Consider the following 27,339-nt stretch of genomic DNA (forward strand, 5'->3'; position numbering starts at 1 on the left):
TGTTCGGGCGGCGCTCGGCGGTCGTCGTCGCCGGCCTACTAGCTGCCACCGATCCCCTTTTCTGTTTCAGTTAGTTTTGTCTGATTAGTTTCACCTGTTTCTTGTTTGGGTTTTGTTTTGGGCTATTTAAACCCGGTAGGCCCGCCTGCTTTTGTGCGGGCTTGTTTTTCTGTTCATGGTGTGTGGATTATTGTGGATTCCTTTTACCCGGACAGTTTCGTCCTGTTTGTTGGACTTGGTATTTATGCGCCCTTGTGTTTGGTGTGACCGTTACTCTGTTCCTGGAATAAAGATCCACGTTTGAACTAACCCTGCTCTCTGCGCCTGACTCCTCCACCCACTACTCCTAGAAGCCTTTACACAGAGGGAAAGAGAGTGAGTGAGTGAGTGAGTGAGTGAGTGAGTGAGTGAGTGAGTGAAAGAGGCAGTCTCAGGGGTCAACCACACTGGAGCATACAGGATCAAAGTGATACATGTATAAACAATCTGTTCAACTATGAAAGGCCTCATAGTTGAACAGATACCTCACCAAGTGAGGCTCCACCTAGGCTTCCTATGGACTACGGGGAGCTTCCCCCATACTGTTTAAACCAATTTGGTTCTTTCCCATCTGAAAACACTTCAGGGATAGGAGGCTATATGCTCAGGTTTTGAGAGCCTGGCTTGGAAGTACAGTAGTAGGTAGAGGAGAACAGGATGTAATTGACGAATCCTTAGGGGCTGTGTCCCAATATTTTAAAAGTTTATTTTCTTTGAGACTCTCTGATGGCTCACAAGTAGTTTGTCCAGACCATACATAAGCTATACTCGATTAGTACAATTGATTCCAAGATGGCGTAGCAGTTCAGATGTCTTTGTCTTTGTTTTGTCGTTGTCCCGTGTATATCTTTTTTACCTTCGTGAATATTTCATATATATTTTTTATATTTTTAACCTCAGTTTCAAAATACTCTCCTGCAACCCACCTCACCCAATGTGGTATAGATCTGCTATTTTCTATACTTTAGAACCGGAACCCCCAACATAAGTTAGCCAGCTAACTAGCTACTAGCTAGTAGTCAGCAAACCTTAGCCCGGGCAAGTCCTGCCAGCCTGCACATCGCGATTCAACCCAGAGCATACCTGACTGATTTTTCTCCACATCTCCAGGTTCCTACCGCAAGCTCTCAACCTTTTCACTTGGATCATCACTTGGATCATCACAGATATCTGCTATCAGAGTGGCTAACCCCTGGCTAATGTCTCTGTTCCGAAGTAAGCATGGGCCTAGCCTCATGCTAGGCCCATCTCCCAGCTAGCTGAAGAGGCCCATCAGCCACTCCTTGGGCTACAATACATATTTTGCCAATTGGCCTGGACCCCTTTTTCTGCCGACACGGATCCCCGCCGATCCATTTGGGGCGGCAGGTAGCCTAGTGGTCAGAGAGTTGGACTAGTAACCGAAAGGTTGCAAGATCGAATCCCCGAGCTGATAAGGTAAAAATATGTCGTTCTGCCCCTAAACATGGCAGTTAACCCACTGTTCCTAGGCCTTCATTGAAAATAAGAATTTGTTCTTAACTGACTTGCTTAGTTAAATAAAGATTAAAATAAATAAAAAAATATGACTGGTCTACCGACGTAATTTGCCCGAGGGGTTTCAACAGGCTCCTCCGTCGAGATGTCCCCTGTAGGCCCATCTGCTAGCCTACTAGCCGTGGCCCGCAAGCTGTCTATAGCATATCGGACTGTTAGCTGAAGAGGACCTTCAGCCAATTTCTTGGGCTACAATACCTATTTTGCCAATTGGCCTGGACCCTTTTACTACATACACAGAGCTACAACAGACTTCTTCCATCGCGACGTCCCGCTAAGGCCCTTCTGCTAGCCCCAGCCCACTAGCTGTCTGAATTGGCGTGTCTCCCGCTCGCCTAGATACCCACGGGTCCCTATGATCACTCAGCTATGCATGCCTCTCAATGTCAATATGCCTTGCTGTTTTGGTTTGTGATTATTGTCTTATTTCACTGTAGAGCCTCCAGCCCTGCTCAATATGCCTTAGCTAGCCCTTTTGTTTCACCTCCCACACATGTGGTGAGCTCACCTGGTCTAAATGATGTCTCTAGAGACAAAACATCTCTCATCGTCACTCAATGCCTAGATTTACCTCCACTGTATTCACATCCTACCATACCCTTGTCTGTACATTATGCCTTGAATCTATTCTTCCGTGCCCAGAAGCCTGCTCCTTTTACTCTCTGTTCTGAACGCACTAGACGACCAGTTCTTATACCCTTTAGCCGTACCCTATCCTACTCCTCCTCTGTTCCTCTGGTGATGTAGAGGTTAATCCAGGCCCTGCAGCGCCTAACTCCACCCCATTCCCCAGGTGCTCTCATTTGTTGACTTCTGTAACCGTAAAAGCCTTGGTTTCATGCATGTTAACATTAGAAGCCTCATCCCTAAGTTTGTTTAATTCACTGCTTTAGCACACTCTGATACCCCGGATGTCCTAGCCGTGTCTGAATCCTGGCTTAGGAAGGCCACCAAAAATCCTGAAATTTCCATCCCTAACTATAACATTTTCTGACAAGACAGAACTGCCAAAGGGGGCGGAGCTGCAATCTACTGCAGAGATAGCCTGCAGAGTTCTGTCATACTATCCAGGTCTGTGCCCAAACAATTTGAGCTTCTACTTTACTTCTACTAAAAATCCACCTTTTCAGAAGCAAGTCTCTCACCATTGCCGCTTGTTATAGACCACCTTCTGCCCCCAGCTGTGCCCTGGACACCACATGTGAATTGATTGCCCCCCATCTATATTCAGAGCTCGTACTGTTAGGTGACCCAAACTGGGACATGCTTAACACCCCGGCCATCCTACAATCTAAGCTAGATGCCCTCAATCTCATACAAATTATCAATGAACCTATCAGGTACAACCCCAAATCTGTTAACACGGGCACCCTCACAGATATCATACTGACCAACCTGCCCTCTAAACACACCTCTGCTTTTTTCAACCAGGATCTCAGCGATTACTGCCTCATTTCCTGCGTCCGTAATGGGTCTGCGGTCAAACGACCACTCCTCATCACTGTCAAATGCTCCCTAAAATATTTCAGCGAGCAGGCCTTTCTAATCGACCTGGCCCGGGTATCCTGGAAGGATATTGACCTCATTCCGTCAGTAGAGGATGCCTGGTTATTCTTTAAAAGTGCTTTCCTCACCATCTTAAATAAGCATGCCCCATTCAAAAAATGTTGAACCAGGAACAGATATAGCCCTTGGTTCCCTCCAGACCTGACTGCCCTTGACCAGCACAAAAATATCCTGTGGCGTACTGCATTAACAACGAATATCCCCCGCAATATGCAACTATTCAGGGAAGTTAGGAACCAATATACACAGGCAGTTAGGAAAGCAAAGGCTAGCTTTTTCAAACAGCAATTTGCATCCTGCAGCACAAACTCCAAAAAGTTCTGGGTATACTGTAAAGTCTCACTGCACTGAGGCTAGGAAAAACTGTCACCACCGAAAACTCCACGATAATTGAGAATTTCAATAAGCAATTTTCTACGGCTGGCCATGTTTTCCACCTGGCTACCCCTAACTCGGTCAACAGCCCTGCACCCCCCACAGCAACTTGCAGCTTTTCCTTCACCCAAATCCAGATAGCTGACAATCTGAAAGAGTTGCAAAATCTGGACCACTACAAATCAGCTGGGCTAGACAATCTGGACCCTCTCTTTCTAAAATTATCCACCGCAATTGTTGCAACCCCTATTACTAGCCTGTTCAACCTGTCTTTCATATCGTCTGAGATCCCCAAAGATTGGAAAACTGCCGTGGTCATCCCCCTCTTCAAAGGGGGAGACACTCTAGACCCAAACTGTTACAGACCTTTTTCCATCCTGCCCTGCCATTCTAAGGTCTTCGAAAGCCAAGTTAACAAACAGATCCCTCGACCATTTCGAATCACACCGTACCGTCTCCGGTATGCAATCTGGTTTCCTAAACAATATCATAACCGCCACCGATAAAAGACAATACTGTGCAGCCGTCTTCATCGACCTGGCCAAGGTTTTCGACTCTGTCAATCACCACATTCTTATCGGCAGACTGTACAGCCTTGGTTTCTCAAATGACTGCCTCGCCTGTTTCACCAACTACTTATCAGACAGATTTCAGTGTATCAAATTGGAGGGCCTGTTGTCCGGACCTCTGGCAGTCTCTATGGTGCTGCCACAGGGTTCAATTCTCTGGCTGACTCTTTTCTCTGTATACATCAATGATGTCGCTCTTGCTGCTGGTGATTCTCCGATCCACCTCTACGCAGACGACACCATTCTGTAAACTTCTGGCCCTCTTTGGACACTGTGTTAACTAACCTCCAGACGAGCTTCAATGCCATACAACTCTCCTTCTGTGGCCTCCAACTGCTCTTAAATGCAAGTACAACTAAATGCATGCTCTTCAACCGATCGCTGCCCACACCTGCCCGCCCATCCAGCATCACTACTCTGGACGGTTCTGACTTAGAATATATGGACAATACAAATACCTAGGTGTCTGTTTAGACTGTAAACTCTCCTTTCAGACTCACATGAAGCACCTCCAATCCAAAATTAAATCTAGAATCGGCTTCCTATTTCGCAGCTAAGCATCCTTCACTCATGCTGCCAAACATACCCTTGTAAAACTGACTATCCTACCAATCCTTGACTTCAGCGATGTCATTTACAAAATAGCCCCCAACACTCTACTCAGCAAATTGGATGCAGTCTATCACAGTGCCATCTGTTTTGTTTCCAAAGCCCCATATACTACCCACCACAGCGACCTGTATGCGCTCGTTGGCTGGCCCTTGCTTCATATTCGTCGCCAAACTCACTAGCTCCAGGTCATCTATAAGTCTTTGCTAGGTAAAGCCCCTACCTTATCTCAGCTCACTGGTCATCATTGCAGCACCCACCTGTAGCACGCGCTCCAGCAGGTATATTTCACTGGTCAACCCCAAAGCCTATTCCTACCTTCTGCTGCCTTTCCTTCCAGTTCTCTGCTGCCAATGACTGGAACGAATTGCAAAAATCACTGAAGCTGGAGACTGATATCTCCCTCACTAACTTTAAGCATCAGCTGTCAGAGCATCTCACAGATCATTGCACCTGTACATAGCCCATCTGTAAATAGCCCATCCAACTACCTCATCCCCATATTATATTTATTTATTTGCTCCTTTGCACCGCAGTATCTATACTTGCACATTCATCTTCTGCACATCTATCACTCCAGTGTTTAATTGCTAAATTGTAATTACTTCGCCACTACGGCCTATTTATTGCCTTACCTCCCTAATCTTACCTAATATGCACACACTGTATATAGATGTTTTCTATTGTGTTATTGACTGTATGTTTGTTTATTCCATTTGTAACTCTGTTTTTGCTTTATCTTGGCCAGGTCGCAGTTGTAAATGAGAACTTGTTCTCAACTGGCCTACCTGGTTAAATAAAGGTGAAAAATATATTTTAAAACAGTCAACCTCACCGCAAAGGAACTGGGTCACAGCCAACACAGGCAAACAAAAGAACCCAGAACACAGAGATGTATGTTTGCTTTGCGCTGGCACATTGTCATATATTTTCCCTTTCTCAGAACAAAAAGGGGTCCAGGGCTTTGCTTGGCCATAATAGGCACGTAAAGAGAGAGAGCCAACGAGAGACAATCAACACGTGTAGTTGGGGAGCGATAAGCTGAGCAAATATCAGCAGATATAGTACAGCACGTTATGAAGCCGACAGTCCAACCCTGTTGAGCCGCAGGCTCTATTACACTAGCTTGACTGAATTTATAGTGACCAGCCACAGACAACGACAGCCAGGCCATCTCTCTCTCTCTCTTTCTGCCCCCCCCCCACCCACCCCATCGCTCTCCCTCCATCAAAACCACTGGGAGGAGAACACAACATTGTAATATATTTGTTTAATCTGTGAGCAGAAGGCCAGACATCCTCTTTTCCGAGCCCATTCATTCCCAGCACCAGAGGAAGAGTGGCATCCTTTTTTTCTTTTTTATCTATCTCTGCCTCTGCCTCGATGATGATGGGGTCTAGTGTGGGAGTCTGGATCCGTTTGTATGGCGTCAGTCTTTTCTCATAAAGCCTTTTTTTGGAAGGGAAACAGCAGCTCTGATGGATATGTCTAATAGGGCTACTTGGGTTCCACAGAGGAGCAGTACAGTAGATAAGGCCAGAGAGACACTATTATTATAACATGGAACTACTGAACTCCACATGCAATGTGGTAGAAGCTTAGCTAACATTTCTCTTTATATGATTAATTTGCTTGCCAATATGCCCTTTATCATATACATAGTCTATACAAAATCTACAGAGTTGTTTGTTCCCATGTTGCTGTTAGTTTCAATATGTTGTTTTCTGGCAAAACCTAGTTCTCCATATGTTAGAATGTATTGGCTTGTGGTACAGCAGGGCTAGGGGAACAAGCTCCAGCTGAGCGCTGCTCCCTTAATGAGAGTGGCAGCCCTCTAGTTGACTGCTGTGGAGGATGCCTAGCCAGCACGAGGAACGCTAGCTAGGGGAACAAGCTCCAGCTGAGCACGGTTCCTTTAAGGAGGATGTGGCAGCCCTCTAATTGACAGCCTAAAGATTTAAAGGTGTTGAGAGTTTAAGCTGTTGACTAGTCCTGTTGACTTTGTTTTGTTTTCTACATTTAACATCAGACCCTGTAGAGCTCTGAAAGAGCCAGGATTTAATTAGCCTTTTCTTAATAAAAGCCTCTTTGTTTGCACTGCGCATCTGTCTCCTTTGCCTTTAAATCATTGGTCTAGGAGGTCCGGCATAGGCAGTGTTTTCCAGACCCCAAGGGGTGAACATTTCGTTTTTTGCCCTAGTACTACACAGCTGATTCAAAAAACAAAACTTGCAACACTTGCGGTCCCGAGGACTGAGTTTGGGAAACGCTGCCCAAGACAGTGTAAAACCCCTTGCACTGTCACATAGCCACCAATACACCCCCTGCTGTACATTCAGGAACATATGACTTTGGTGGAATTATTCACACACTCAAAACCAAGACCAGCTAATGGGGCTAAATATGATCTCTTCCTTTGTCTTGCCTCTCTCTCAGACAGTGACAACAAACTCATATCTAAATCCTTCACTGATTTCAAATGACTGTTTCCACTCGGTACCTGTTGGGGGTCTGATCACAGTTAATTATGCAGCGTTGGATACGGACTCTGAAACTCGAAATTCACTTTAGCCCACCCTGATACTGCATACTAGTCCAATCCCACTAGGCACAGACATCCGCTCAATATCTATTTTTGATTTACATTTGGTTGAGTTGTTATTCAATGTGAAATAAAGAAATCTCACCATCATTGGATTTAGGTTAAAAATATGAAATGCCCTTATGTTTTCTTCTTGCAAATCCAATCAGTTTTCCACATTGATTCAATGTCATCACATAGGTTTTGGGGGTGTAAATTATGTGGAAACAATGTTTATTCAACTAGTTTTTCCCGTTTGAGATAGATTAGTTATTGTATATGCAGTAACGCACAAATAGAGGGAAGTGGTGGCTGGTGTTACTTTAAATCGGAGGACGGGCTCATTGTAATGGCTGGTATGGAATAAATGGAAAGGTATCAAACATATGGTTTCCATGTGTTTGATGCCATTCCATTAATCTATTCAAGCCATTAGGAGCCTTCCTCCATCTGCCATCTGCCATTCCTGTGGCAGAGACTGACGTCTCAAGGAAGCAGTTTTTCTAAAGGTACACAAGAGCCTCTATTTCTTGGCCAGTCGTTTCAATTAAGCACGTCTGTTCTTTACAGTAGTGTTTAATCAACACCAATAATTACAGTTCTGAAAGCCTGACTGTCTGTTTGCCGCTGCTGCCGCTATCATTATCCATTTAGCCCCTTCACTCCTGTGACGCATGGCTCTTTCTCTCTGCTGAGGAAAAACAAACTATCTCTCACTGTTAATCCACAATCCCTCCCAACATAGAATTAAAATTGATAGAACGGACTAGAATTGATCAGCGTTCCCTGGTGGTTGTAACATTCGTCTATTTAAAATGTTCAAGAATCAATGCTTAATTGCCATGGTAATTGCTATTGTTCTCCTATGGGGACAACCAAAGAACCCCTTTAGGTTCTAGATTGTGTATTTTGGAATTCTACAGCTCTATGATTGAATTATTAGCCTTATGTGTCGTCATCCATTCAACAAAAAAGGGAACAGGCAGTTTATACTCTTCAAAAGGGTTACAACCCCTTGCCCCCATCCGCCTCACCTCGCCCTCCATGAGTTACTGCCTGTGTGCCCTCCTGTCACCTCCACTGGCCTGTACTTTATTTAGCGTGTGTAGGTCTAGTAGTGATGATGGATGTCCTGGCTGCTACACAGTGGATAATATTACGAGTAGCCAGCCACTCAATAGGAGGGAGGTCTCAGGTGGCCTCGGGAACACTGCATCCTGCCAACCTGGGCCGCTCGGTAAAGAGTGACAGCCCTCTGGAGAGAGTATCATGTGGGAGTTTATACAGTATACAACACAGTCCTCAGGACCCCTAGTTGTCTATCATAGAAGGGTAAACTCTGAGTTTTTGCTTTGAGGTGGCCAGTCAGAATGCCTGTGTTGGGTTGTCATATGAATGACATTAAGTATCTGTCAGAGAAGGTTATGGAGGTTTATTACAGTCTGACATCAAAATTATGGGAACTGACAATAACGCTCCTGACAGGAGGGATGTGATGTTCTGAACCTTTCATTGGAGAGAGTGTCCTGGCCGATCCACATGATCCTCACTGTTCTCATCACATTCTCAAACAAGCCTTTCTCAAACAAGCCTTTCTCAAACAAGCCTTTTAGATTATTATGGTTACCTGGTCAATCAACTGATCAACTAATATCTATTCTGGTCACTTGACCCCTCACCTGAACAAGGTTGTAAGATTGGGAAGCAGAGCCAAAGTCGTAATCACCTTTCTCAATCAACTGACCTGATTTTAAACATCAAACAGATGAAAACACAGCACAGATAACAGTCTAGCATAATTCAATCGAACATCACAAACCAAGATGTGTTCCTTCACAACTTGGATGAAAGGAAAATACTTGTTTTCTCTTCTCATTGCTTAAGGCCCACCGGGGGACTCATTTGATGGGGTATTAGTTCTGTACGTTTATAAAAAGGAACACACTTCAACATCTTCCCTGCAGGAAAAATTTTAACTAACAGAAAATGTACGAGATACAGGCCCAATGGCGGCAGAGGAACAGAACCCAATCCGTTTAAAACCCCATTTAGAGCTGTGCCTTGTGGCTAGGGCCTGGGAGACAGGGCAGTTTTCCATGGGTCTGTAAAAGGCTGAGCTGACGGACGGACCTACACTCTTGAAAAAAAAGGTTATATTTAACCTAAAATGGTTCTTTGACTGTCCCCATAGGAGAACCCTTTTGGTTCCAGGTAGAAACCTTTTGGGTTCCATGTAAATCCCTTTCCACAGAGGGTTGGTTCTACATGGAACCCAAAAGAGTTCTACTTGGAACCAAAAAGGGTTCTCCTATGGGGACAGCCAAAGAACCCTTTTGGAACCTTTTTTTCTAAGAGTGTATAAACAGCGGGCTTTTATCTCTCAGAGAAGAGAGACAGGAACAAAGGAGCCAGCTGCCTGGACACATTCCCATTTCACCCCTTTAATCTTTCCTGTCATCACCCCACCCCGGTGAGAGAACGAGAGGGCTTTCCCTTGCTCGTCCTTAGATGGCTCTGCTGGCTGTGTCTGGCTCACTGGCTGACTGTTCTAACAGGAGACAGTTCAAACAACCATCAATCAATCCAACTCATTGGATTGATTTCTAGTTAAAACACATTGATGTGTTTTCCCAATAAGCCTTCATCAGGAAGCTTTCATCAAGAGCAATTAGATGAAGGTCTTTTGAGCAATCGATAAATCAACTAGAGTATCTGTATTAAAGCAAGCGTTGAGCCTATCTTATGAAATGCCTCTGTGGTTACTAAATACCACTGATATGTGTATTGTGTAAGTGTTGGAGACTATTCTTATTGTTTATGAATAAGAACGGATTCATGAATGGCTCATGACTGATGTTTCCTATTGCCTCTCTACTCGCTGGTTTTACTTATGAATGTAAAGGATGTTATGAATCAAACACATACCACCATCTTGTTGAGTGAGACCCAGCAGTCTGAGGGGAAGTCCTGCAGCATGGGAACCAGGAACTGTAGACAGCCATCCCAGTGACACAGCAGCAGCATCATACCAATCAGGTTGAAGATACGCATCACCGCACTGGCCAGGTCATAGGTCATATGGAAGATCTGAAACAGAGATAGAGAAACAGAGAATTAGTTCAAGCCGCGAGAAAGGACGAGAGTTAGTGAGTGAGTGAGTGAGTGAGTGAGTGAGTGAGTGAGTGAGTGAGTGAGTGTGTGTATGTGTATCTGTGCAAGAGAGAGATAGAGAAGCAGATAGAGAAAGAGAGAGAGTGAGAGAGAAAGAGAAAGAGATAAATAGACAGAGAGAAAGCTAGCGAGAGACAGAATCACAGTCACGGAATTCTGTTTTATTTGAGATTTCATGTTTAAAACCTCTGCCCCCTTTTTTCAATTTTCACCTAAAATTACATACCCAAATCTAACTGCCTGTAGCTCAGGACCTGCATATTCTTGATACCATTTGAAAGGAAACACTTTGAACTTTGTGGAAATGTGAAATTAATGTAGGAGAATATAACACATTAGATCTGGTAAAAGATAATAAAAAAAAAATTGTACCATCATCTTTGAAATGCACGAGAAAGGCCATAATGTATTATTCCAGCCCAGGCGCAATTTAGATTTTGGCCACTATAGATGGCAGCTGTGTATGTGCAACTTTTTAGACTGGTCCAATGAAGCATTGCATTTCTGTTCAAAATGTTGTATCAAGATTTCCCATATGTGCCTAATTGGTTTAATAAAAACTTTTAAGTTCATAACTGTGCACTCTCCTGAAACAATAGCATGGTATTCTTTCACTGTAATAGCTACTGTAACAGTGCAGTTAGATTAACAATAATTTAAGCTTTCTGCCAATACCAGGTATGTCTATGTCCTGGGAAATTGTCGCACATTAGCTCAAATGTTCCACGGTTGGGACACTGATCTATAGAGATCCTTAAGAGTTTTAATGCAAAATTCTCTGGTGATCAAGAAGACAAGTCCTAGAAGCAGGATTAAATGAGAAGACTCTAGTCAGCAGTACCATGTTGCCTGCTGTATCGTTGGACCATACCAAGCATGATTAATGAGAGAGGAAAGACAGCTCCCCATCAGACACAGCAGGAACAGAGCAACACATCAATCAGAGATGTAACACACATGACAGGAGTCTCTCACTACCACACAAACACATACCAGTACACAAGTCTGTAGGCACAGACACACACACACACTCTCTCTCTGTATGATGGACAGGAAACGATCAGGATTCCTGATACGTCATCTCACTTATCAATCATCTTCAGTCACAAGGTTGTCACTTTAGCCAACCAATGATCATTATTGTCACTTAAGCCCTCCATCTATTAGTACTTTGGTGTGATGGCTAAAATCATGGGGTGACCAGCTAAAATCTGTCTATGCTTCTCTATGCCCAACTAGACTAAATTCACCAAAAGATATACATCTGTATTTCTGCACAAGAAACCAAACTGACCGCAAGGACAATCACCTTTCAATGACCCCTGAGGAAGCATTAAGAAAATACAAGTTGGAAAACGAAATGCAGTTTAGTCAGAGTATGGTGCATTGCTAACTCACAGTCACTGACCGATGACTTTGTCCTCATACAGTATCTCTGCAAGGGCTGTGATTGAACATGAATCACCAGTTGATATTTCGAAATGCCACTTTAACCTTTCAGGCCCTGTGACAGTTGGTGTCTAATATGAGCTGGAAACTGACAAAATACTGCACTTCATCACATCTATTTATAAAGAGTCCAACTGCTGCTTAGAGGACAACTCGTGATTAGTGACATGTTAACCGGCTGAGGAGGAGAGGGTCAGACACACTATTAGATTTATTATTATTTTTGTTCCTAAAGGGGTACAAACACTTGTCACTGGGGTGGTACCCTGTTAGGTCATCCTTTGTACCTCTAGATATTGTAACGAGTGCGCTGAGCGTCGGGAAGAGTGTCTTAATAAATAAACGCAACATAATACAAAACAAGAAACACAAACAACGCACATGTAACGGCATTCCTCCGCTGAGGAGGAGGAGGAGAAGCGAGAAGGATCAGTGGACCAATGCGCAGAGTTGTAAGTGTCCATTATGTTTAATACGAAAAAACAACAGAACACTAGAACAAAACAAAATAACGTGCATCAACGAAAACCGAAACAGTACAGTGTGGCGACAAACACTCACACGGAAACAAACACCCACCACTCAAAAGTGAAACCCAGGCTACCTAAGTATGATTCTCAATCAGAGACAACCAACGACACCTGCCTCTGATTGAGAACCATACTAGGCCAAAACAGAAACCAAACATAGAAAAACAAACATAGACTGCCCACCCCAACTCACGACCTGACCATACTAAATAAAGACAAAACACAGGAAATAAAGGTCAGAACATGACAGTACCCACCCCCCCCCCCCCCCAAAGGTGCGGACTCCGGCCGCAAAACCTGAACCTATAGGGGAGGGTCTGTCCGCGGTGGCGGCTCTGGCGCGGAACGTGGACCCCACTTAACCACAGTTTTTGTCCTCCTCATTGTCCGCCTCCGTGGCCTCTTAAACACGGCGACCCTAGCCGCCGACCTCGGACTGGGGACCCTAGAAATGTGTCCCGAATGGACGGGAGACTCCGGCAGCGCCGGACAGACGGGAGACTCCGGCAGGGCGATTCTGGCATCGCCTGGCTGACTGACGGCTCTGGCAGCTCCTGGCTGGCTGACGGCTCTGGAAGCTCCTGGCTGGCTGACGGCTCTGGAAGCTCCTGGCTGGCTGACGGCTCTGGCGGCTCCTGGCTGGCTGACGGCTCTGGCGCTCCTGGCTGGCTGAAGGCTCTGGAGGCATATGGATGGCTGCTCTGGCGGCTCATGGCTGGCTGGCGGCTCTGGCGGCTCCTGGCTGACTGGCGGCTCTGGCGGGTCCTGGCTGACTGGCGGCTCTGGAAGCTCCTGGCTGGCTGACGGCTCTGGCGACTCCTGGCTGGCTGACGGCTCTGGCGGCTCCTGGCTGGCTGAAGACTCTGGAGGCTCCTGGCTGGCTGCTCTGGCGGCTCATGGCTGGCTGGCGGCTCTGGCGGCTCCTGGCTGACTGGCGGCTCCTGGCTGACTGGCGGCTCTGGCGGCCCAGGACAGACTGGAGGCTCTGGCGGCCCAGGACAGGCGGGACATTCTAGGGGCTCAGTACAGAAGGGAGACTCTGGCGGCTCAGGACAGACGGGAGACTCTGGCGGCTCAGGACAGACGGGAGACTCTGGCGGCTCAGGACAGACGGGAGACTCTGGCGGCTCAGGACAGACGGGAGACTCTGGCGGCTCAGGACAGGCGGGAACACCTGTAGGCAGAAGACGGAGAGACAGCCTGGTGCGGGGGGCTGCCACCGGGGGGCTGTCACCGGAGGGCTGGTGAGTGGAGGTGGCACTGGGTAGACCGGACCGTGCAGGTGCACTGGAGCTCTTGAGCACCGAGCCTGCCCAACCTTACCTGGTTGACTGCTCTCCCCGTAGCCAGGCCAGTGCGGCGAGGTGGAATGGGCTGTGCTGGCAAACCGGGGACACCATGCGTAAGGCTGGTGCCATATACGCCGGCCCGAGGAGACGCACTGGAGAACAGATGCGTAGAGCTGGCTTCGAGGCACCTGGCTCGATGCCCACTCTAGCCCGGCCGATACGAGGAGCTGGATTGTACCCCACCGGGCTATGCACACGCACTGGGGAAACTGTGCACTCCACCGCATAACATGGTGCCTGCCCGGTCCCTCTCTCTCTCCGGTAAGCACGGGAAGTTGGCGCAGGTCTCCTACCTGGCTTCGCCACACTCCCCGTGTCCCTCGCCCCAATAAATGTTTGGGCTGCCTCTCGGGCTTCCAGCCACGCTGCCGTGCTAGCTCCTCATAATGCCGCCTCTCTGCTTTCGCTGCCTCCAGCTCTGCTTTGGGGGCGGCGATATTCCCCTGGCTGCTCCCAGGGTCCTTTACCGTCCAGAATCTCGTCCCAAGTCCAGTTCTCCAGGTATCGCTGCCTCTCCTGCTGCTGCTGCTGCTGCCTGTTACCACGCTGCTTGGTCCTTTGTTGGTGGGTGTTTCTGTAACGGCATTCCTCCTCCTCTGAGGAGGAGGAGAAGCGAGAAGGATCGGAGGACCAATGCGCAGCGTGGTAAGTGTCCATTATGTTAATACGAAAAAACAACAGAACACTAGAACAAAACAAAATAACGTGCATCAACGAAAACCGAAACAGTACAGTGTGGCGACAAACACTCACACGGAAACAAACACCCACCACTCAAAAGTGAAACCCAGGCTACCTAAGTATGATTCTCAATCAGAGACAACCAACGACACCTGCCTCTGATTGAGAACCATACTAGGCCGAAACAGAAACCAAACATACAAAAACAAACATAGACTGCCCACCCCAACTCACGCCCTGACCATACTAAATAAAGACAAAACAAAGGAAATAAAGGTCAGAACGTGACAGCACAGACATGAAACAGAAGCAGAAACAATAACGCCTGGGGAAGGAACCAAAGGGAGGGACATATATAGGTATCACGACTTCGGCCGAAGTTGGTCCCTCTCCTTCTTCGGGCGGCGTTCGTTGGTCGACGTCACCGGCTTTCTAAACACCACCGATTTATGTTTCATTTTCGTTTTGTTTGGTCTTGATCATACACACCTGGTTTCCATTCCATTAATTATGTTCCTTATTTAACCCTCTGATTTCCCTCTCTGTTTTGTGCGTTATTGTTTGTCATTTGGGTTCTCGTTGTTCGTGTTTGGGATTATTGTATTTGTTCCTTGTTGGAATCTTACTTATTTTGGAGTAAATTTTGGATGATTACTCAGAACTGTGTCCTGCGCCTGACTGCATTTTTTCATTTTACCAACGTCCTCACAATAGGGAAGGTAATCAGGGAAGTGATGGAGTCCAGGTGAGTCTGATGACGCGCAGGTACGCGTAACGATGGTGACAGGTGTGCGCCATAATGAGCAGCCCGGTGACCTAGAGGTCTGAGAGGGAGCACACGTGACAGATATACTGTAGGTACATAATTGTACCCCAGTTCATAACTCAAATAGTACCTTTCTTACATATAGTCCACAGGTACAAAGGTGTGCTTTTATAAAAGGTACATTTAGCCTTTATAAGGAATGTATCCCTACCATAGACCACTTAAACTGGTACAACACTCACGGGTGGCCAAAAATAACTATCTGAAAGCTACACCCCCACTAAGCCATGCCTCCAATATAATTTCCCAGTGTGCCATGCCTTTTCAAGTGCATTGTAGTGTTACCCCCCATGACTATACTTGTTAGTGACAGCGACACAGCTGTTGAATTAATTTTTTTTCAATCCTGTGTCCTTCACCAAATTAGTTCCTAGGCAAATGTTATCATTAAAACTAAACTCTTTATAGGGCCTTATTTTGAGGCATTCTTTTACCATGATACATCAGTCCTGCAAGCAGGGTTGCAAAATTCCGGTAACTTTTCCCAAATTCCCAGATTTTCCAGAAATCCTGGTTAAAGGATACTGGATTTCTTGCTTATTTCTTCACATTTCCAGGAATCTTACAACTGGGATTTCTGGAAAACCTGGGAATATTGGGAAGTTACAAGTCACATTATACTGGCATGCAAAGTGATGTGCAATTCCTATTGGAATCCAGCCAGAGTTAGGCTTTCCATCAGCTGGAATTTTTATTCACCTGCAACCTGCATTCAGAATGACTGCCATGGGTTAGGGACATTGTGAGGAGACTTCCTAAGGCATTTAAACTGGAACAACCATTTCAGTAAAGGGTACAAAAATTCAAAATAAATGAATGGATTAATTTAGATTTTTTTGTTGTTGTTTATCTCTGTGTAGCATAAGATTGATTAATCAATGTAAATGCAAAAACACTGATATTTAAAACAATTCTAAAAAATCTACCTGCAGTGGAGCATGCTGGAAAATATCATAATGATAATGATTATGGTACTAATTGGCCTTTTATGGTGCCACCACAGTGACAAAGCTGTTAGTTCATTTTAAGTGGTAAAAACATCATTGTATCTTTTGGTGGGTACAAATATGTACCTTTCTTCAATGCATTACCGTACAGTACCATGTGAGATCACATGTGTATCTCTGAAGGTACATCATGTGGATTTTGATCTTTGTACCCCAGGGAACAATACTGTACTCAAAGGAGATGATTGTGGACTACAGGAAAAATAGTACCGAGCACGCCCCATTCTCGTCGACGGGGCTGCAGTGGAGCAGGTTGAGAGCTTCAAGTTCCTTGGTGTCAACATCACCAACAAACTAACATGGTCCAAGCACACCAAGACAGTCGTGAAGAGGGCACGACAAAACCTGTTCCCCCTCAGGAGACTGAAAAGATTTGGCATGGGTCCTCAGATCCTCAAAAGGTTCTACACCTGCACCATCGAGAGCATGGTTGCATCACTGCCCGGTATGGCAACTGCTCTGCCTCCGACTGCAAGGCACTATAGAGGATAGTGTGAATGGCCCAGTACATCACTGGGGCCAAGCTTTCTGCCATCCAGGACCTATATACCAGGCGGTGTCAGAGGAAGGCCCAAAATTGTCAAAGACTCGAGCCACCTCTACGCATAGACTGTTCTCTCTGCTACCGCACGGAAAGAGGTACTGGAGCACCAAGTCTAGGTCCAAGAGGCTGCTAAACAGCTTCTACCCCCAAGCCTTAAGACTCCTGAACATCTAATCATATGGCTACCCAGACTATATGTGCATTGCCCCCCCCCCCTCTTTTACACCACTGCTACTTTCTGTTATCATCTATGCATAGTCACTTTAATAACTCTACCTACATGTACATATTACCTCAACTAACCCCGCACATTAACTCTATATATAGACTCGCTATTGTTATTTTACTGCTGCTCTTTAATTACTTGTTACTTTTATTTCTTATTCTTATCCGTATTTTTTTAACATCATTGTTGGTTAGGGGCTCATAAGTAAGCATTTCACTGTAATCGGCACATATGCTAATAAAAATGTGATTTGATTTGATTTCTAAATATACAGTACCAGAGCCATATTAACAGTATACAGAGTTCTGCTAACTCGGTTTAAGATATAGGATCCGAACGAGCAGCATGTTGGCACCCACAGGTTCCAAGACAATTACATTCTACAGAGAATGCAGATTAGAATGCTACTTTAATGGAACGCTTGGTGCCAACATGTAGCTGATTGGCAAACTGTATGGCTCTGTTAGGTTCTAATTTTGAGTAAATAACTCACGAACACGAGAGAAGCTTAACCAACACAGCTGTAATTCATACAAAAAAAAACATTTCACACATTTCAGCACTGGTATTTAATCCTTTATCTTAAGCTGAGTCTCCTCCTCCACAGCAGAACAGCCAATGCATCTCTGTTGCTAGACAGAACCTTAGTGATATCGGTTCTTCCTCACATCATCTAACCTGATCTCTACCCCAAAGTGATCACTCCTCCCCAACTCAAGGCTGTCATGGTTATTGATACCAGACCGTGTCTCTTCTCCTTCCAGAGGATACCTGATGGCTAACAATGATATATCCTGACACAATGTAACTTTCCCTCAGTGACATTGTTCGTTTCTAAGATTTCCACCCGTCTCTCCTCATCAAATGCCTGCCACATGTAATCGCTTCCCTGCACTCAACACATTCCAAGCTTAGTTGCACAGACTACATACCTTCCTCCTGTAACCCTTAACTTCTGGTGTAGACCCTCTCTACCTCAGCACTCCATCAGCGACATGAATAAGTATATTTTCATAATCCCAGAACCCAACAGCTCTAATCAGCACCATGGACAGCGTCAATGTTCTTCCTGACGGTAAACAGATAACCAAAGGGAAGCAGTAATAGAAAACAATTTGAGGCGTATTCTCAGCGTTTCTGTGTGAAAATTTAATCACTAGATGGACTCATTCCCTGAGGCCCTCCAGTTTTCAAACAGAAATTTGCATCCTGTAGCTCTAACTCCAAAAAGTTCTGGGACACTGTAAAGTCCATAGAGAACAAGAGCACCTCCTCCCAGCTGGCGAACACGGTTACCACCGATAAATCCATGATAATCGAACATTTCAATAAGCATTTCTCTACGGCTGGCCATGCTTTCCTCCTGGCTACCCCAACCCCGGCCAACGGCTCCGCACTCCTCGCAGCTACTTGCCCGAGCCTCCCCATCTTATCCTTCACCCAAATCCAGATCGCAGATGTTCTGAAAGAGCTGCAAAATCTGGACCCGTACAAATCAGCTGGGCTCGACAATCTGGACCCTCTCTTTCTAAAATGATCCGCCGCCATTGTTGCAACCCCTATTACCAGTCTGTTCAACCTCTCTTTTGTTTTGTCCGAGATCCCTAAAGATTGGAAAGCTGCCGTGGTCAAATTCAAAGGGGGTGACACTCTAGACCCAAACCTAAAACCAAACTGTTACAGACCTATATCCATCCTGCCTTGCCTTTCTAAAGTCTTTGAAAGACAAGTTAATTAATAAACAGATTACTGACCATTTGGAATCCCATTATGCCTTCTCCACTGTGCAATCCTGTTTCCGAGCTGGTCACAGGTGCACCTCAGCCATGCTCAAGGTACTAAATGATATCATAACCACCATTGATAAAAGACAGTACTGTGCAGCCGTCTTCATTGACCTGGCCAAGGCTTTCGACTCTGACAATCACCGTATTCTTATCGGCAGACTCAATAGCCTTGGTTTCTCAAATGACTGCCTCGCCTGGTTCACCAACTACTTCGCAGACAGAGTTCAGTGTGTAAAATCGGAGGGCCTGTTGTCCGGACCTCTGGCCGTCTCTATGGGGGTACCACAGGGTTCAATTCTCGGTCCGACTCTCTTATCTGTATATATCAATGATGTCGCTCTTGCTGTGGGTGATTCCCTGCTCCACCTCTACGCAGACGACACCATTCTGTATACATCTGGCCCTTCTTTGGACACTGTGTTAACCTCTTTGATCTCTAGGGGCGCTATTTCATTTTTGGATAAAAAACGTTCCCGTTTTAAGCGCGATATTTTGTCACGAAAAGATGCTCGACTATGCATATTCTTGACAGTTTTTGAAAGAAAACACTCTGAAGTTTCAGAATCTGCAAAGATATTGTCTGTAAGTGCCCCAGAACTCATTCTACAGGCGAAACCAAGATGATGCGTCAACCAGGAAATGAGCAGATTTCTGAAGCTCTGTTTTCCATTGTCTCCTTATATGGCTGTGATTGCGCAAGGAATGAGCCTACACTTTCTGTCGTTCTCCCAAGGCGTTAGCAGCATTGTGACGTATTTGTAGGCATATCATTGGAAGATTGACCATAAGAGACTACATTTTCCAAGTGTCCGCCTGGTGTCCCTGCGTCGAAATTGGAGCGTAAAGCCAGGTGCAATTATTTTTCCATTTGAGAGCAAGGAGAAACCAGGCTTCCAGGAAGGATATATCATTGAAGAGATATGTGGAAAAACACCTTGAGGATTGATTCTAAACCACGTTTGCCATGTTTCAGTCGATATTATGGAGTTAATTTGGAAAAAAGTTCACGTTTTGAGGGCTGAATTTTCGTTTTTTTTTTTTTTTTTTTTGGTAGCCAAATGTGATGTACAAAACGGAGCTATTTCTAATACACAAAGAATCTTTTTGGAAAAACTGAGCATCTGCTATCTAACTGAGAGTCTCCTCATTGAAAACATCAGAAGTTCTTCAAAGGTAAGTTATTTTATTTGAAGGCTTTACTTGTTTTTGTGATAGTTGCCTGCTAAATGCTAACGCTAATGCTAACGCTAAATGCTACGCTAGCTAGCTACTGTTACACAAATGATTGTTTTCCTATGGTTGAAAAGCATATTTTGAAAATCTGAGATGACAGTGTTGTTAACAAAAGGCTAAGCTTGAGAGATAGCATATTTATTTCATTTCATTTGCGATTTTCATGAATAGTTAACGTTGCGTTATGGTAATGAGCTTAGGTCTATAAATAGAATCCCGGATCCGGGTTTGGTCGTCGCAACAGGTTAACTAACCTCCAAATGAGCTTCAATGCCACTCTCCAACTGCTCTTAAACGCTAGCAAAACCAAATGTATGCTTTTCAACCGATCGCTGCCTGCACCTGCCCGCCCGACTAGCATCACTACTCTGGACGGTTCTGACCTAGAATATGTGGACAACTACAAATACCTAGGTGGCTGGCTAGACTGCAAACTCTCCTTCCAGACTCATATCAAACATCTCCAATCCAAAATCATATCTAGAATCAGCTTTCTATTTCGCAACAAAGCCTCCTTCACTCACGCCGCCAAACTTACCCTAGTAAAACTATCCTATCCGACTATCCTACCGATCCTCGACTTCGGCGATGTCATCTACAAAATAGCTTCCAATACCAAATTGGATGCAGTCTATGACAGTGCCATCCGTTTTGTTACCAAAGCGCCTTATACCACCCACCACTGCAACCTGTATGCTCTAGTTGTCTGGCCCTCGCTACATATTCGTCACCAGACCCACTGGCTCCAGGTCATCTATAAGTCTATGCTAGGTAAAGCTCCGCCTTATCTCAGCTCACTGGTCACGATAACAACACCCACCCGTAGCACGCGCTCCAGCAGGTATATCTCACTGGTCATCCCCAAAAACAACACCTCCATTGGCCGCCTTTCCTTCCAGTTCTCTGCTGCCAGTGACTGGAACGAATTGCAAAAATTGCTGAAGCTGGAGACTTACATTTGCCTCACTAACCTGAAACATCAGCTATCTGAGCAGCTAACCGATCGCTGCAGCTGTACATAGTCCATCTGTAAATAGCCCACCCAATCTACCTACCTCATCCCCATATTGTTTTTATTTCCTTTGCTGCTCTTTGCACACCAGTATCACTACTTACACACCATCATCTGCTCATCATCATCAGCTCATCTATCACTCCAGTGTTAATCTGCTAAATTGTAATTACTTTGCTACTCTGGCCTATTTATTGCCATACCTCCTCATGCCATTTGCACACGCTGTATATAGACTTTCTTTTTTTTCTATTGTGCTATTGACTGTACGCTTGTTTATTCCATTTGCTACTCTGGCCTATTTATTGCCATACCTCCTCATGCCATTTGCACACGCTGTATATAGACTTTCTTTTTTTTCTATTGTGCTATTGACTGTGTTGTTGCTTCTGTCGCACTGCTTTGCTTTAAATTGGCCAGGTCGCAGTTGTAAATGAGAACTTGTTCTCAACTAGCTTACCTGGTTAAATAAAGTTGAAATAAAATATAAAAAGTCTTCCAAACAACGTTGTTGTTTTGGTGTGTAAAACAATACACACTCACGTAATCAATTGGACGAGTGAATAACAACAACAAAAGCAAACCTGCTACTACCACAGCACAAAGAGTTATATCGCCATGGCAAATCCCATTAGTAGAGAGTACAGCGTAAGTTAAGGGCACACCATTCAACCCTAAACAGTGGAGAGGGACTTTCAACACTTCCTCTCCAAACTCCACTCTATGGCCTTGTTCAAACACTCAATGCAGGCATCCTTCTTTCATTCCATCATTCCTGTACAAACACTTAATACAAGCATTTTCCTTCATTCCATCTATGCCTCCTTGTTTGACATTATGAATAAGAGCGAAAATGTGGACTCAGTTATCCAACTACATGCAGATCAGTGATTATCAAAAGGAAGGATGCATTTCGGAAGTATTCAAATATGGCATCTGAGGGATAGATCTGCCAGTCATTAAGGATCTGCCAACTGCTCCATCCGTCCATCTGACTGCTGTCTGCCTGTCTGTGCCTATTTAACACCAACCCATCTCCGCGCTCCTCTTCCATGCATGCCAAGTATCCTCCTCTAACCATCATGCATCGCTCTGTTTGTTTGTCGCATCATGTCTTCCGAAATCCAATTATCCAAAGGTAAGGGGCACACACAGGGCCCAGTGCATCCACCATCCACACCACTGTAAAATGCCAGCTTGTGCCCGATGCCTGGCCTGCCAATACTTTCATAAGAGAAAAGTTAGAATGATCCCATTATCCCCATTAGACCTTTTGTGGCATCGATGTGAGATGAGGGATAGATAGACGGACCAGACAGACCAAGGCCCCTCCAAGAGAACACAGTAGAGGGGGAAAATTAATAGAGCAGAGGTATATTAGGCTACCTGGTGGTTAAAGCGTTGGACTTCTAACCGAAAGGTTACAAGATTGAATCCCCGAGCTGACAAGGTACAAATCTGTTGTTCTGCCCCTGAACAAGGCAGTTAACCCACTGTTCCTAGGCCGTCATTGAAAATAAGAATTTGTTCTTAACTGACTTGCGTAGTTAAAGGTAAAATAAAAAATACAAAAATATTGTAGATGAACGAATAACTAGTAATGGCCAAAGGACAAACCAACCAATCAAGTACCATCCGAAGCTAACAAAGAGACAGAAAATGAATGGTGACACAATTAAAGGCTAACCTACGAGGAACGCTAGCCTAACTGAATTATAATAATAATAACAATTAGCCAGATATATAATCATAGTGTGCTATATAACCACCCCACCTGCTCCTCCTTGGCTTCTTAATTTATTAACTGTGTTTGCCTCTTCTAAAATGTTGCTTATCAAAATGAGCAGACGCCTTCTGGGAGTCGCGGGTCAAACGGGGAGACAGCGACGGCACTGATGGTGATTAGGATGCAAAGTGTGTTTTAAAGTTTAAACCCTCCTGCCAACAACAACACACAGGTCGAGAACAGCAAAGTAAACCTCCTGGCCCTCGACAAACGACTGGGAACAAACACAGGCAGGGCTGGGTCCAGATGGAACGTCTGTTTAACAGCTTATTGGTTGTCAGCCAACAACTAAAGTTCTTCGATGGAACTCGGGGACCTGACAGCACTTAGACCAAAGTCTGCTTTGATATTAATCTATAAAGAAGTCCAAATGGATGTGGGACCAAGAGGTCCTGGGTACAGAACAGTGCGGTATACCTGTCAAATATTTAATGCTTGGCAGAGCATTCTATGATTTTCCACCTAGACAACTTGTCTGGACAACCTGTCGCACTATATATTTTTTTACCTTTATTTAACTAGGCAAGTCAGTTAAGAACAAATTCTTATTTTCAATGACGGCCTAGGAACAGTGGGTTAACTGCCTGTTCAGGGGCAGAACAACAGATTTGTATCTTGTCAACTCGGGGGTTTGAACTTGCAACCTTCTGGTTACTAGTCCAAAGCTCTAACCACTAGGCTACCCCTCACTACCCAATTCACTACCACTCACTACCAAACTTACTACCCACAATTCACTAACCATCACTACCCAAAATCACTGCCTAAAATTCACTACCCACTTTCATTACAATCATCAGCAATAGCACGATCCTGGCTCTTAGCCTACTTCCTCCGTGACAATAGCCACTTGTCCTCTTTAGCATGGCCATCTAGTGACTAACCTGAACCCATGGGTCACGTAGGGATGTTAGCCTACTTTCTCCCAAGGGTAACTACACATTAGTAGTGGAGGAGGTAAGTTGACCACTGTACAATGTAAAAGCACTTTACATCTAGAGTAAAGCACTTTAGACCTACAGTGGAAAGTGTGGTAAAAAAATAAATAATCCAATCCATTATAATTTTCATTATTGTCATGGGAAATTGCATGATGCTGCTGTGAGCCTATCTCATCTTGCTTTTCTATACAATGCTGTCCCACCTCCCTACTGTACCTTCTCTCTGACAATACGTGTACTTGTCTAGTATAGCCATGTAGCTTTCTAGCATAGTTATCTATGGTGACTATCCTAAACCATGTATTATGTAGCCATGATGCTGTGAGTGTGTACTACACATTAGTAGTGGATGAGATGAGTTTCCATCTTACAAGCTCCAGGAGAATGGTGCTATGTGTATACTATAGTTATCATCCTTTCTCCTATCATCAGGACAATAAATAGTTGATGAGGCTAGTTTGAGTTCCCCCCCTTACAAGTTCTTTGAGAACTATTGTGAAAAGTGACAAATAGATGCAATCCATTATAATAATTATTATAGGCCATTAAGCATTTCGGGGGGCTGTGTGGAGTGTTGTCCTACCTCTTCCCACTGGTGGATGTAGCGGATGAGCCGGGACAACCTCAGGAGCCTCAGTAGGCTAAGGATCTTAGTGAATCGTACGATCCTCAGGGCCCTGGCCGTCTTATACATCTCAGAGTCGATCCCCTTCTCCACGATCAGGAAGATATAATCCACGGGGATTGAGGAGACAAAGTCCACGATGAACCAGGTCTTCAGGTACGTCTTCTTGATGGTTTTGGGGTCCAGGATGATGTCGGAGTTGTCCTCGATGATGATGCCTGTGCGGAAGTTGAGGACCAGGTCCATGAGGAAGAAGGTGTCTGAGATGACGTTAAAGATGATCCAAGGGGTGGTTGTCCCGTCGTTGAAGAAGGTGATGCCCACCGGGATGATGATCAGGTTACCCACCATGAAGAGAAGCATTGTGAAATCCCAGTAGAACCTGGAGAAAGAGAAAGGGAGAGAGAGAGAGAGAGAGAAGGGAGAGTTTGTGTGTGTGCGTGTGTGTGTGAGGGAGTGAGTGCATTTGTGTGTGGATGAGGGAAAGGTAAAAGCGAGAGGGAGAGGTGGAGGTGGAGGAAAAGGATAGAATAGAGGACAAAAGCAGAGTGATAGAGGCAAGGGAGGGAAACAGACAGGCACTGGGGACTTTCTAACAAAAACTGGTGAGTGCGTAAGCAAACTACAAAGACCTACAATATGTTAGGCTGAAGGGTTATGTTAAGCTGATTAATATTGATTTGCATTTTGCATTTTAGTCATTTAGCAGACACTTTTATCCAAAGCGACTAACAGTTAGTGCATTCGTATTAAGATTAGACAACTACATATCACAGTCATAGTAAGTACATTCTTCCTAAATAAAGTAGTTACCAGCAAAGTCAGTGTCAGTAGGAAAAGACAAACGCAATTGTATTTTATTTATGTTTTTATAGGGTAAGACTGAGATGTCTTATTTCAGATACTCTTTGAAGAGGTAGGGTTTCAGTTGTTTTTGGAAGATGAGCAGGGACTCTGCTGTCCTAGCTTCAGGGGGAAGCTCGTTCCACCACTGGGGTGTCAGGACAGAGAAGAGCTTTGACTGGGCTGAGCGGGAGCTGACCCTCAGTGGGGGTGAGACGGCCAAGAGACCAGAGGTGGCAGAATGGTGTGCCCAGGTTGGGGTATAAGATTTAAGCATAACCTGAAGGAATATGAAAATTAATGATTGATGAATGAGAATGAGCATTATTGTTGTAAATTATTGTTTTGGTACACCTCCAGTGTAGAAAATACACTATACAGTGGGGCAAAAAAGTATTTAGTCAGCCACCAATTGTGCAAGTTCTCCCACTTAAAAAGATGAGAGAGGCCTGTAATTGTCATCATTAGGTACACTTCAACTATGACAGACAAAATGAGAAAAAAAATCCAGAAAATCACATTGTAGGATTTTTTATGAATTTATTTGCAAATTATGGTGGAAAATAAGTATTTGGTCACCTACAAACAAGCAAGATTTCTGGCTCTCACAGACCTGTAACTTCTTCTTTAAGAGGCTCCTCTGTTCTCCACTCGTTACCTGTATTAATGGCACCTGTTTGAACATGTTATCAGTATAAAAGACACCTGTCCACAACCTCAAACAGTCACACTCCAAACTCCAATATGGCCAAGATCAAAGAACTGTCAAAGGACACCAGGAACAAAATTGTAGACCTGCACCAGGCTGGGGAGACTGAATCTGCAATAGGTAAGCAGCTTGGTTTGAAGAAATCAACTGTGGGAGCAATTATTAGGAAATGGAAGACATACAAGACCACTGATAATCTCCCTCGATCTGGGGCTCCACGCAAAATCTCACCCCAAAATGATCACAAGAACGGTGAGCAAAAATCCCAGAACCACACGGGGGGACCTAGTGAATGACCTGCAGAGAGCTTGGAACAAAGTAACAAAGCCTACCATCAATAACACACTACGCCGCCAGGGACTCAAATCCTGCAGTGCCAGACGTGTCCCCCTGCTTAAGCCAGTACATGTCCAGGCCCGTCTGAAGTTTGCTAGAGAGCATTTGGATGATCCAGAAGAAGATTGGGAGAATGTCATATGGTCAGATGAAACCAAAATATAACTTTTTGGTAAAAACTTAACTCGTCGTGTTTGGAGGACAAAGAATGCTGAGTTGCATCCAAAGAACACCACACCTACTGTGAAGCATGGGGGTGGAAACATCATGCTTTGGGGCTGTTCTTCTGCAAAGGGACCAGGACGACTGATCCGTGTAAAGGAAAGAATGAATGGGGCCATGTATGTATCGTGAGATTTTGAGTGAAAACCTCGTTCCATCAGCAAGGGCATTGAAGATGAAATGTGGCTGGGTCATTCAGCATGACAATGATCCCAAACACACCGCACGGGCAAAGAAGGAGTGGCTTCGTAAGAAGCATTTCAAGGTCCTGGAGTGGCCTAGCCAGTCTCCAGATCTCAACCCCATAGAAAATCTTTGGAGGGAGTTGAAAGTCTGTGTTGCCCAGAAACAGCCCCAAAACATCACTGCTCTAGAGGAGATCTGCATGGAGGAATGGGCCAAAATACCAGCAACAGTGTGTGAAAACCTTGTGAAGACTTACAGAAAACGTTTGACCTCTGTCATTGCCAACAAAGGGTATATAACAAAGTATTGAGATAAACTTTTGTTATTGACCAAATACTTATTTTCCACCATAATTTGCAAATAAATTCATAAAAAATCCTACAATGTGATTTTCTGGATTTTTTTTCTCATTTTGTCTGTCATAGTTGAAGTGTACATATGATGAAAATTACAGGCCTCTCTCATATTTTTAAGTGGGAGAACTTGCACAATTGGTGGCTGACTAAATTATTTTTTGCCCCACTGTATATTCAGAAGTAAACTCAGCAAAAAAAGAAATGTCCCTTTTTCAGGACCCTGTCTTTCAAAGATAATTTGTAAA

At 44.7% G+C, this 27,339-nt stretch overlaps 1 protein-coding gene across 1 annotated transcript in view; it reads right to left on the reverse strand.

The window, feature by feature from the left end:
* The window catches only part of LOC139377415 (potassium/sodium hyperpolarization-activated cyclic nucleotide-gated channel 2-like), a 55,416-nt gene that overhangs the window by 22,606 nt on the left and 5,471 nt on the right, over positions 1–27,339 (reverse strand). The window contains exons 2-3 of the mRNA XM_071120443.1: positions 24,401–24,824; positions 10,201–10,362 (exon numbers count right to left, since the gene is read on the reverse strand). Of these exons, the coding sequence (XP_070976544.1) occupies positions 10,201–10,362; positions 24,401–24,824 (586 nt within the window). The remainder of the gene's footprint in view (positions 1–10,200; positions 10,363–24,400; positions 24,825–27,339) is intronic.

The sequence above is a fragment of the Oncorhynchus clarkii genome, chromosome 20 (assembly GCF_045791955.1).
Source record: "Oncorhynchus clarkii lewisi isolate Uvic-CL-2024 chromosome 20, UVic_Ocla_1.0, whole genome shotgun sequence".
NCBI lineage: Eukaryota > Metazoa > Chordata > Actinopteri > Salmoniformes > Salmonidae > Oncorhynchus > Oncorhynchus clarkii.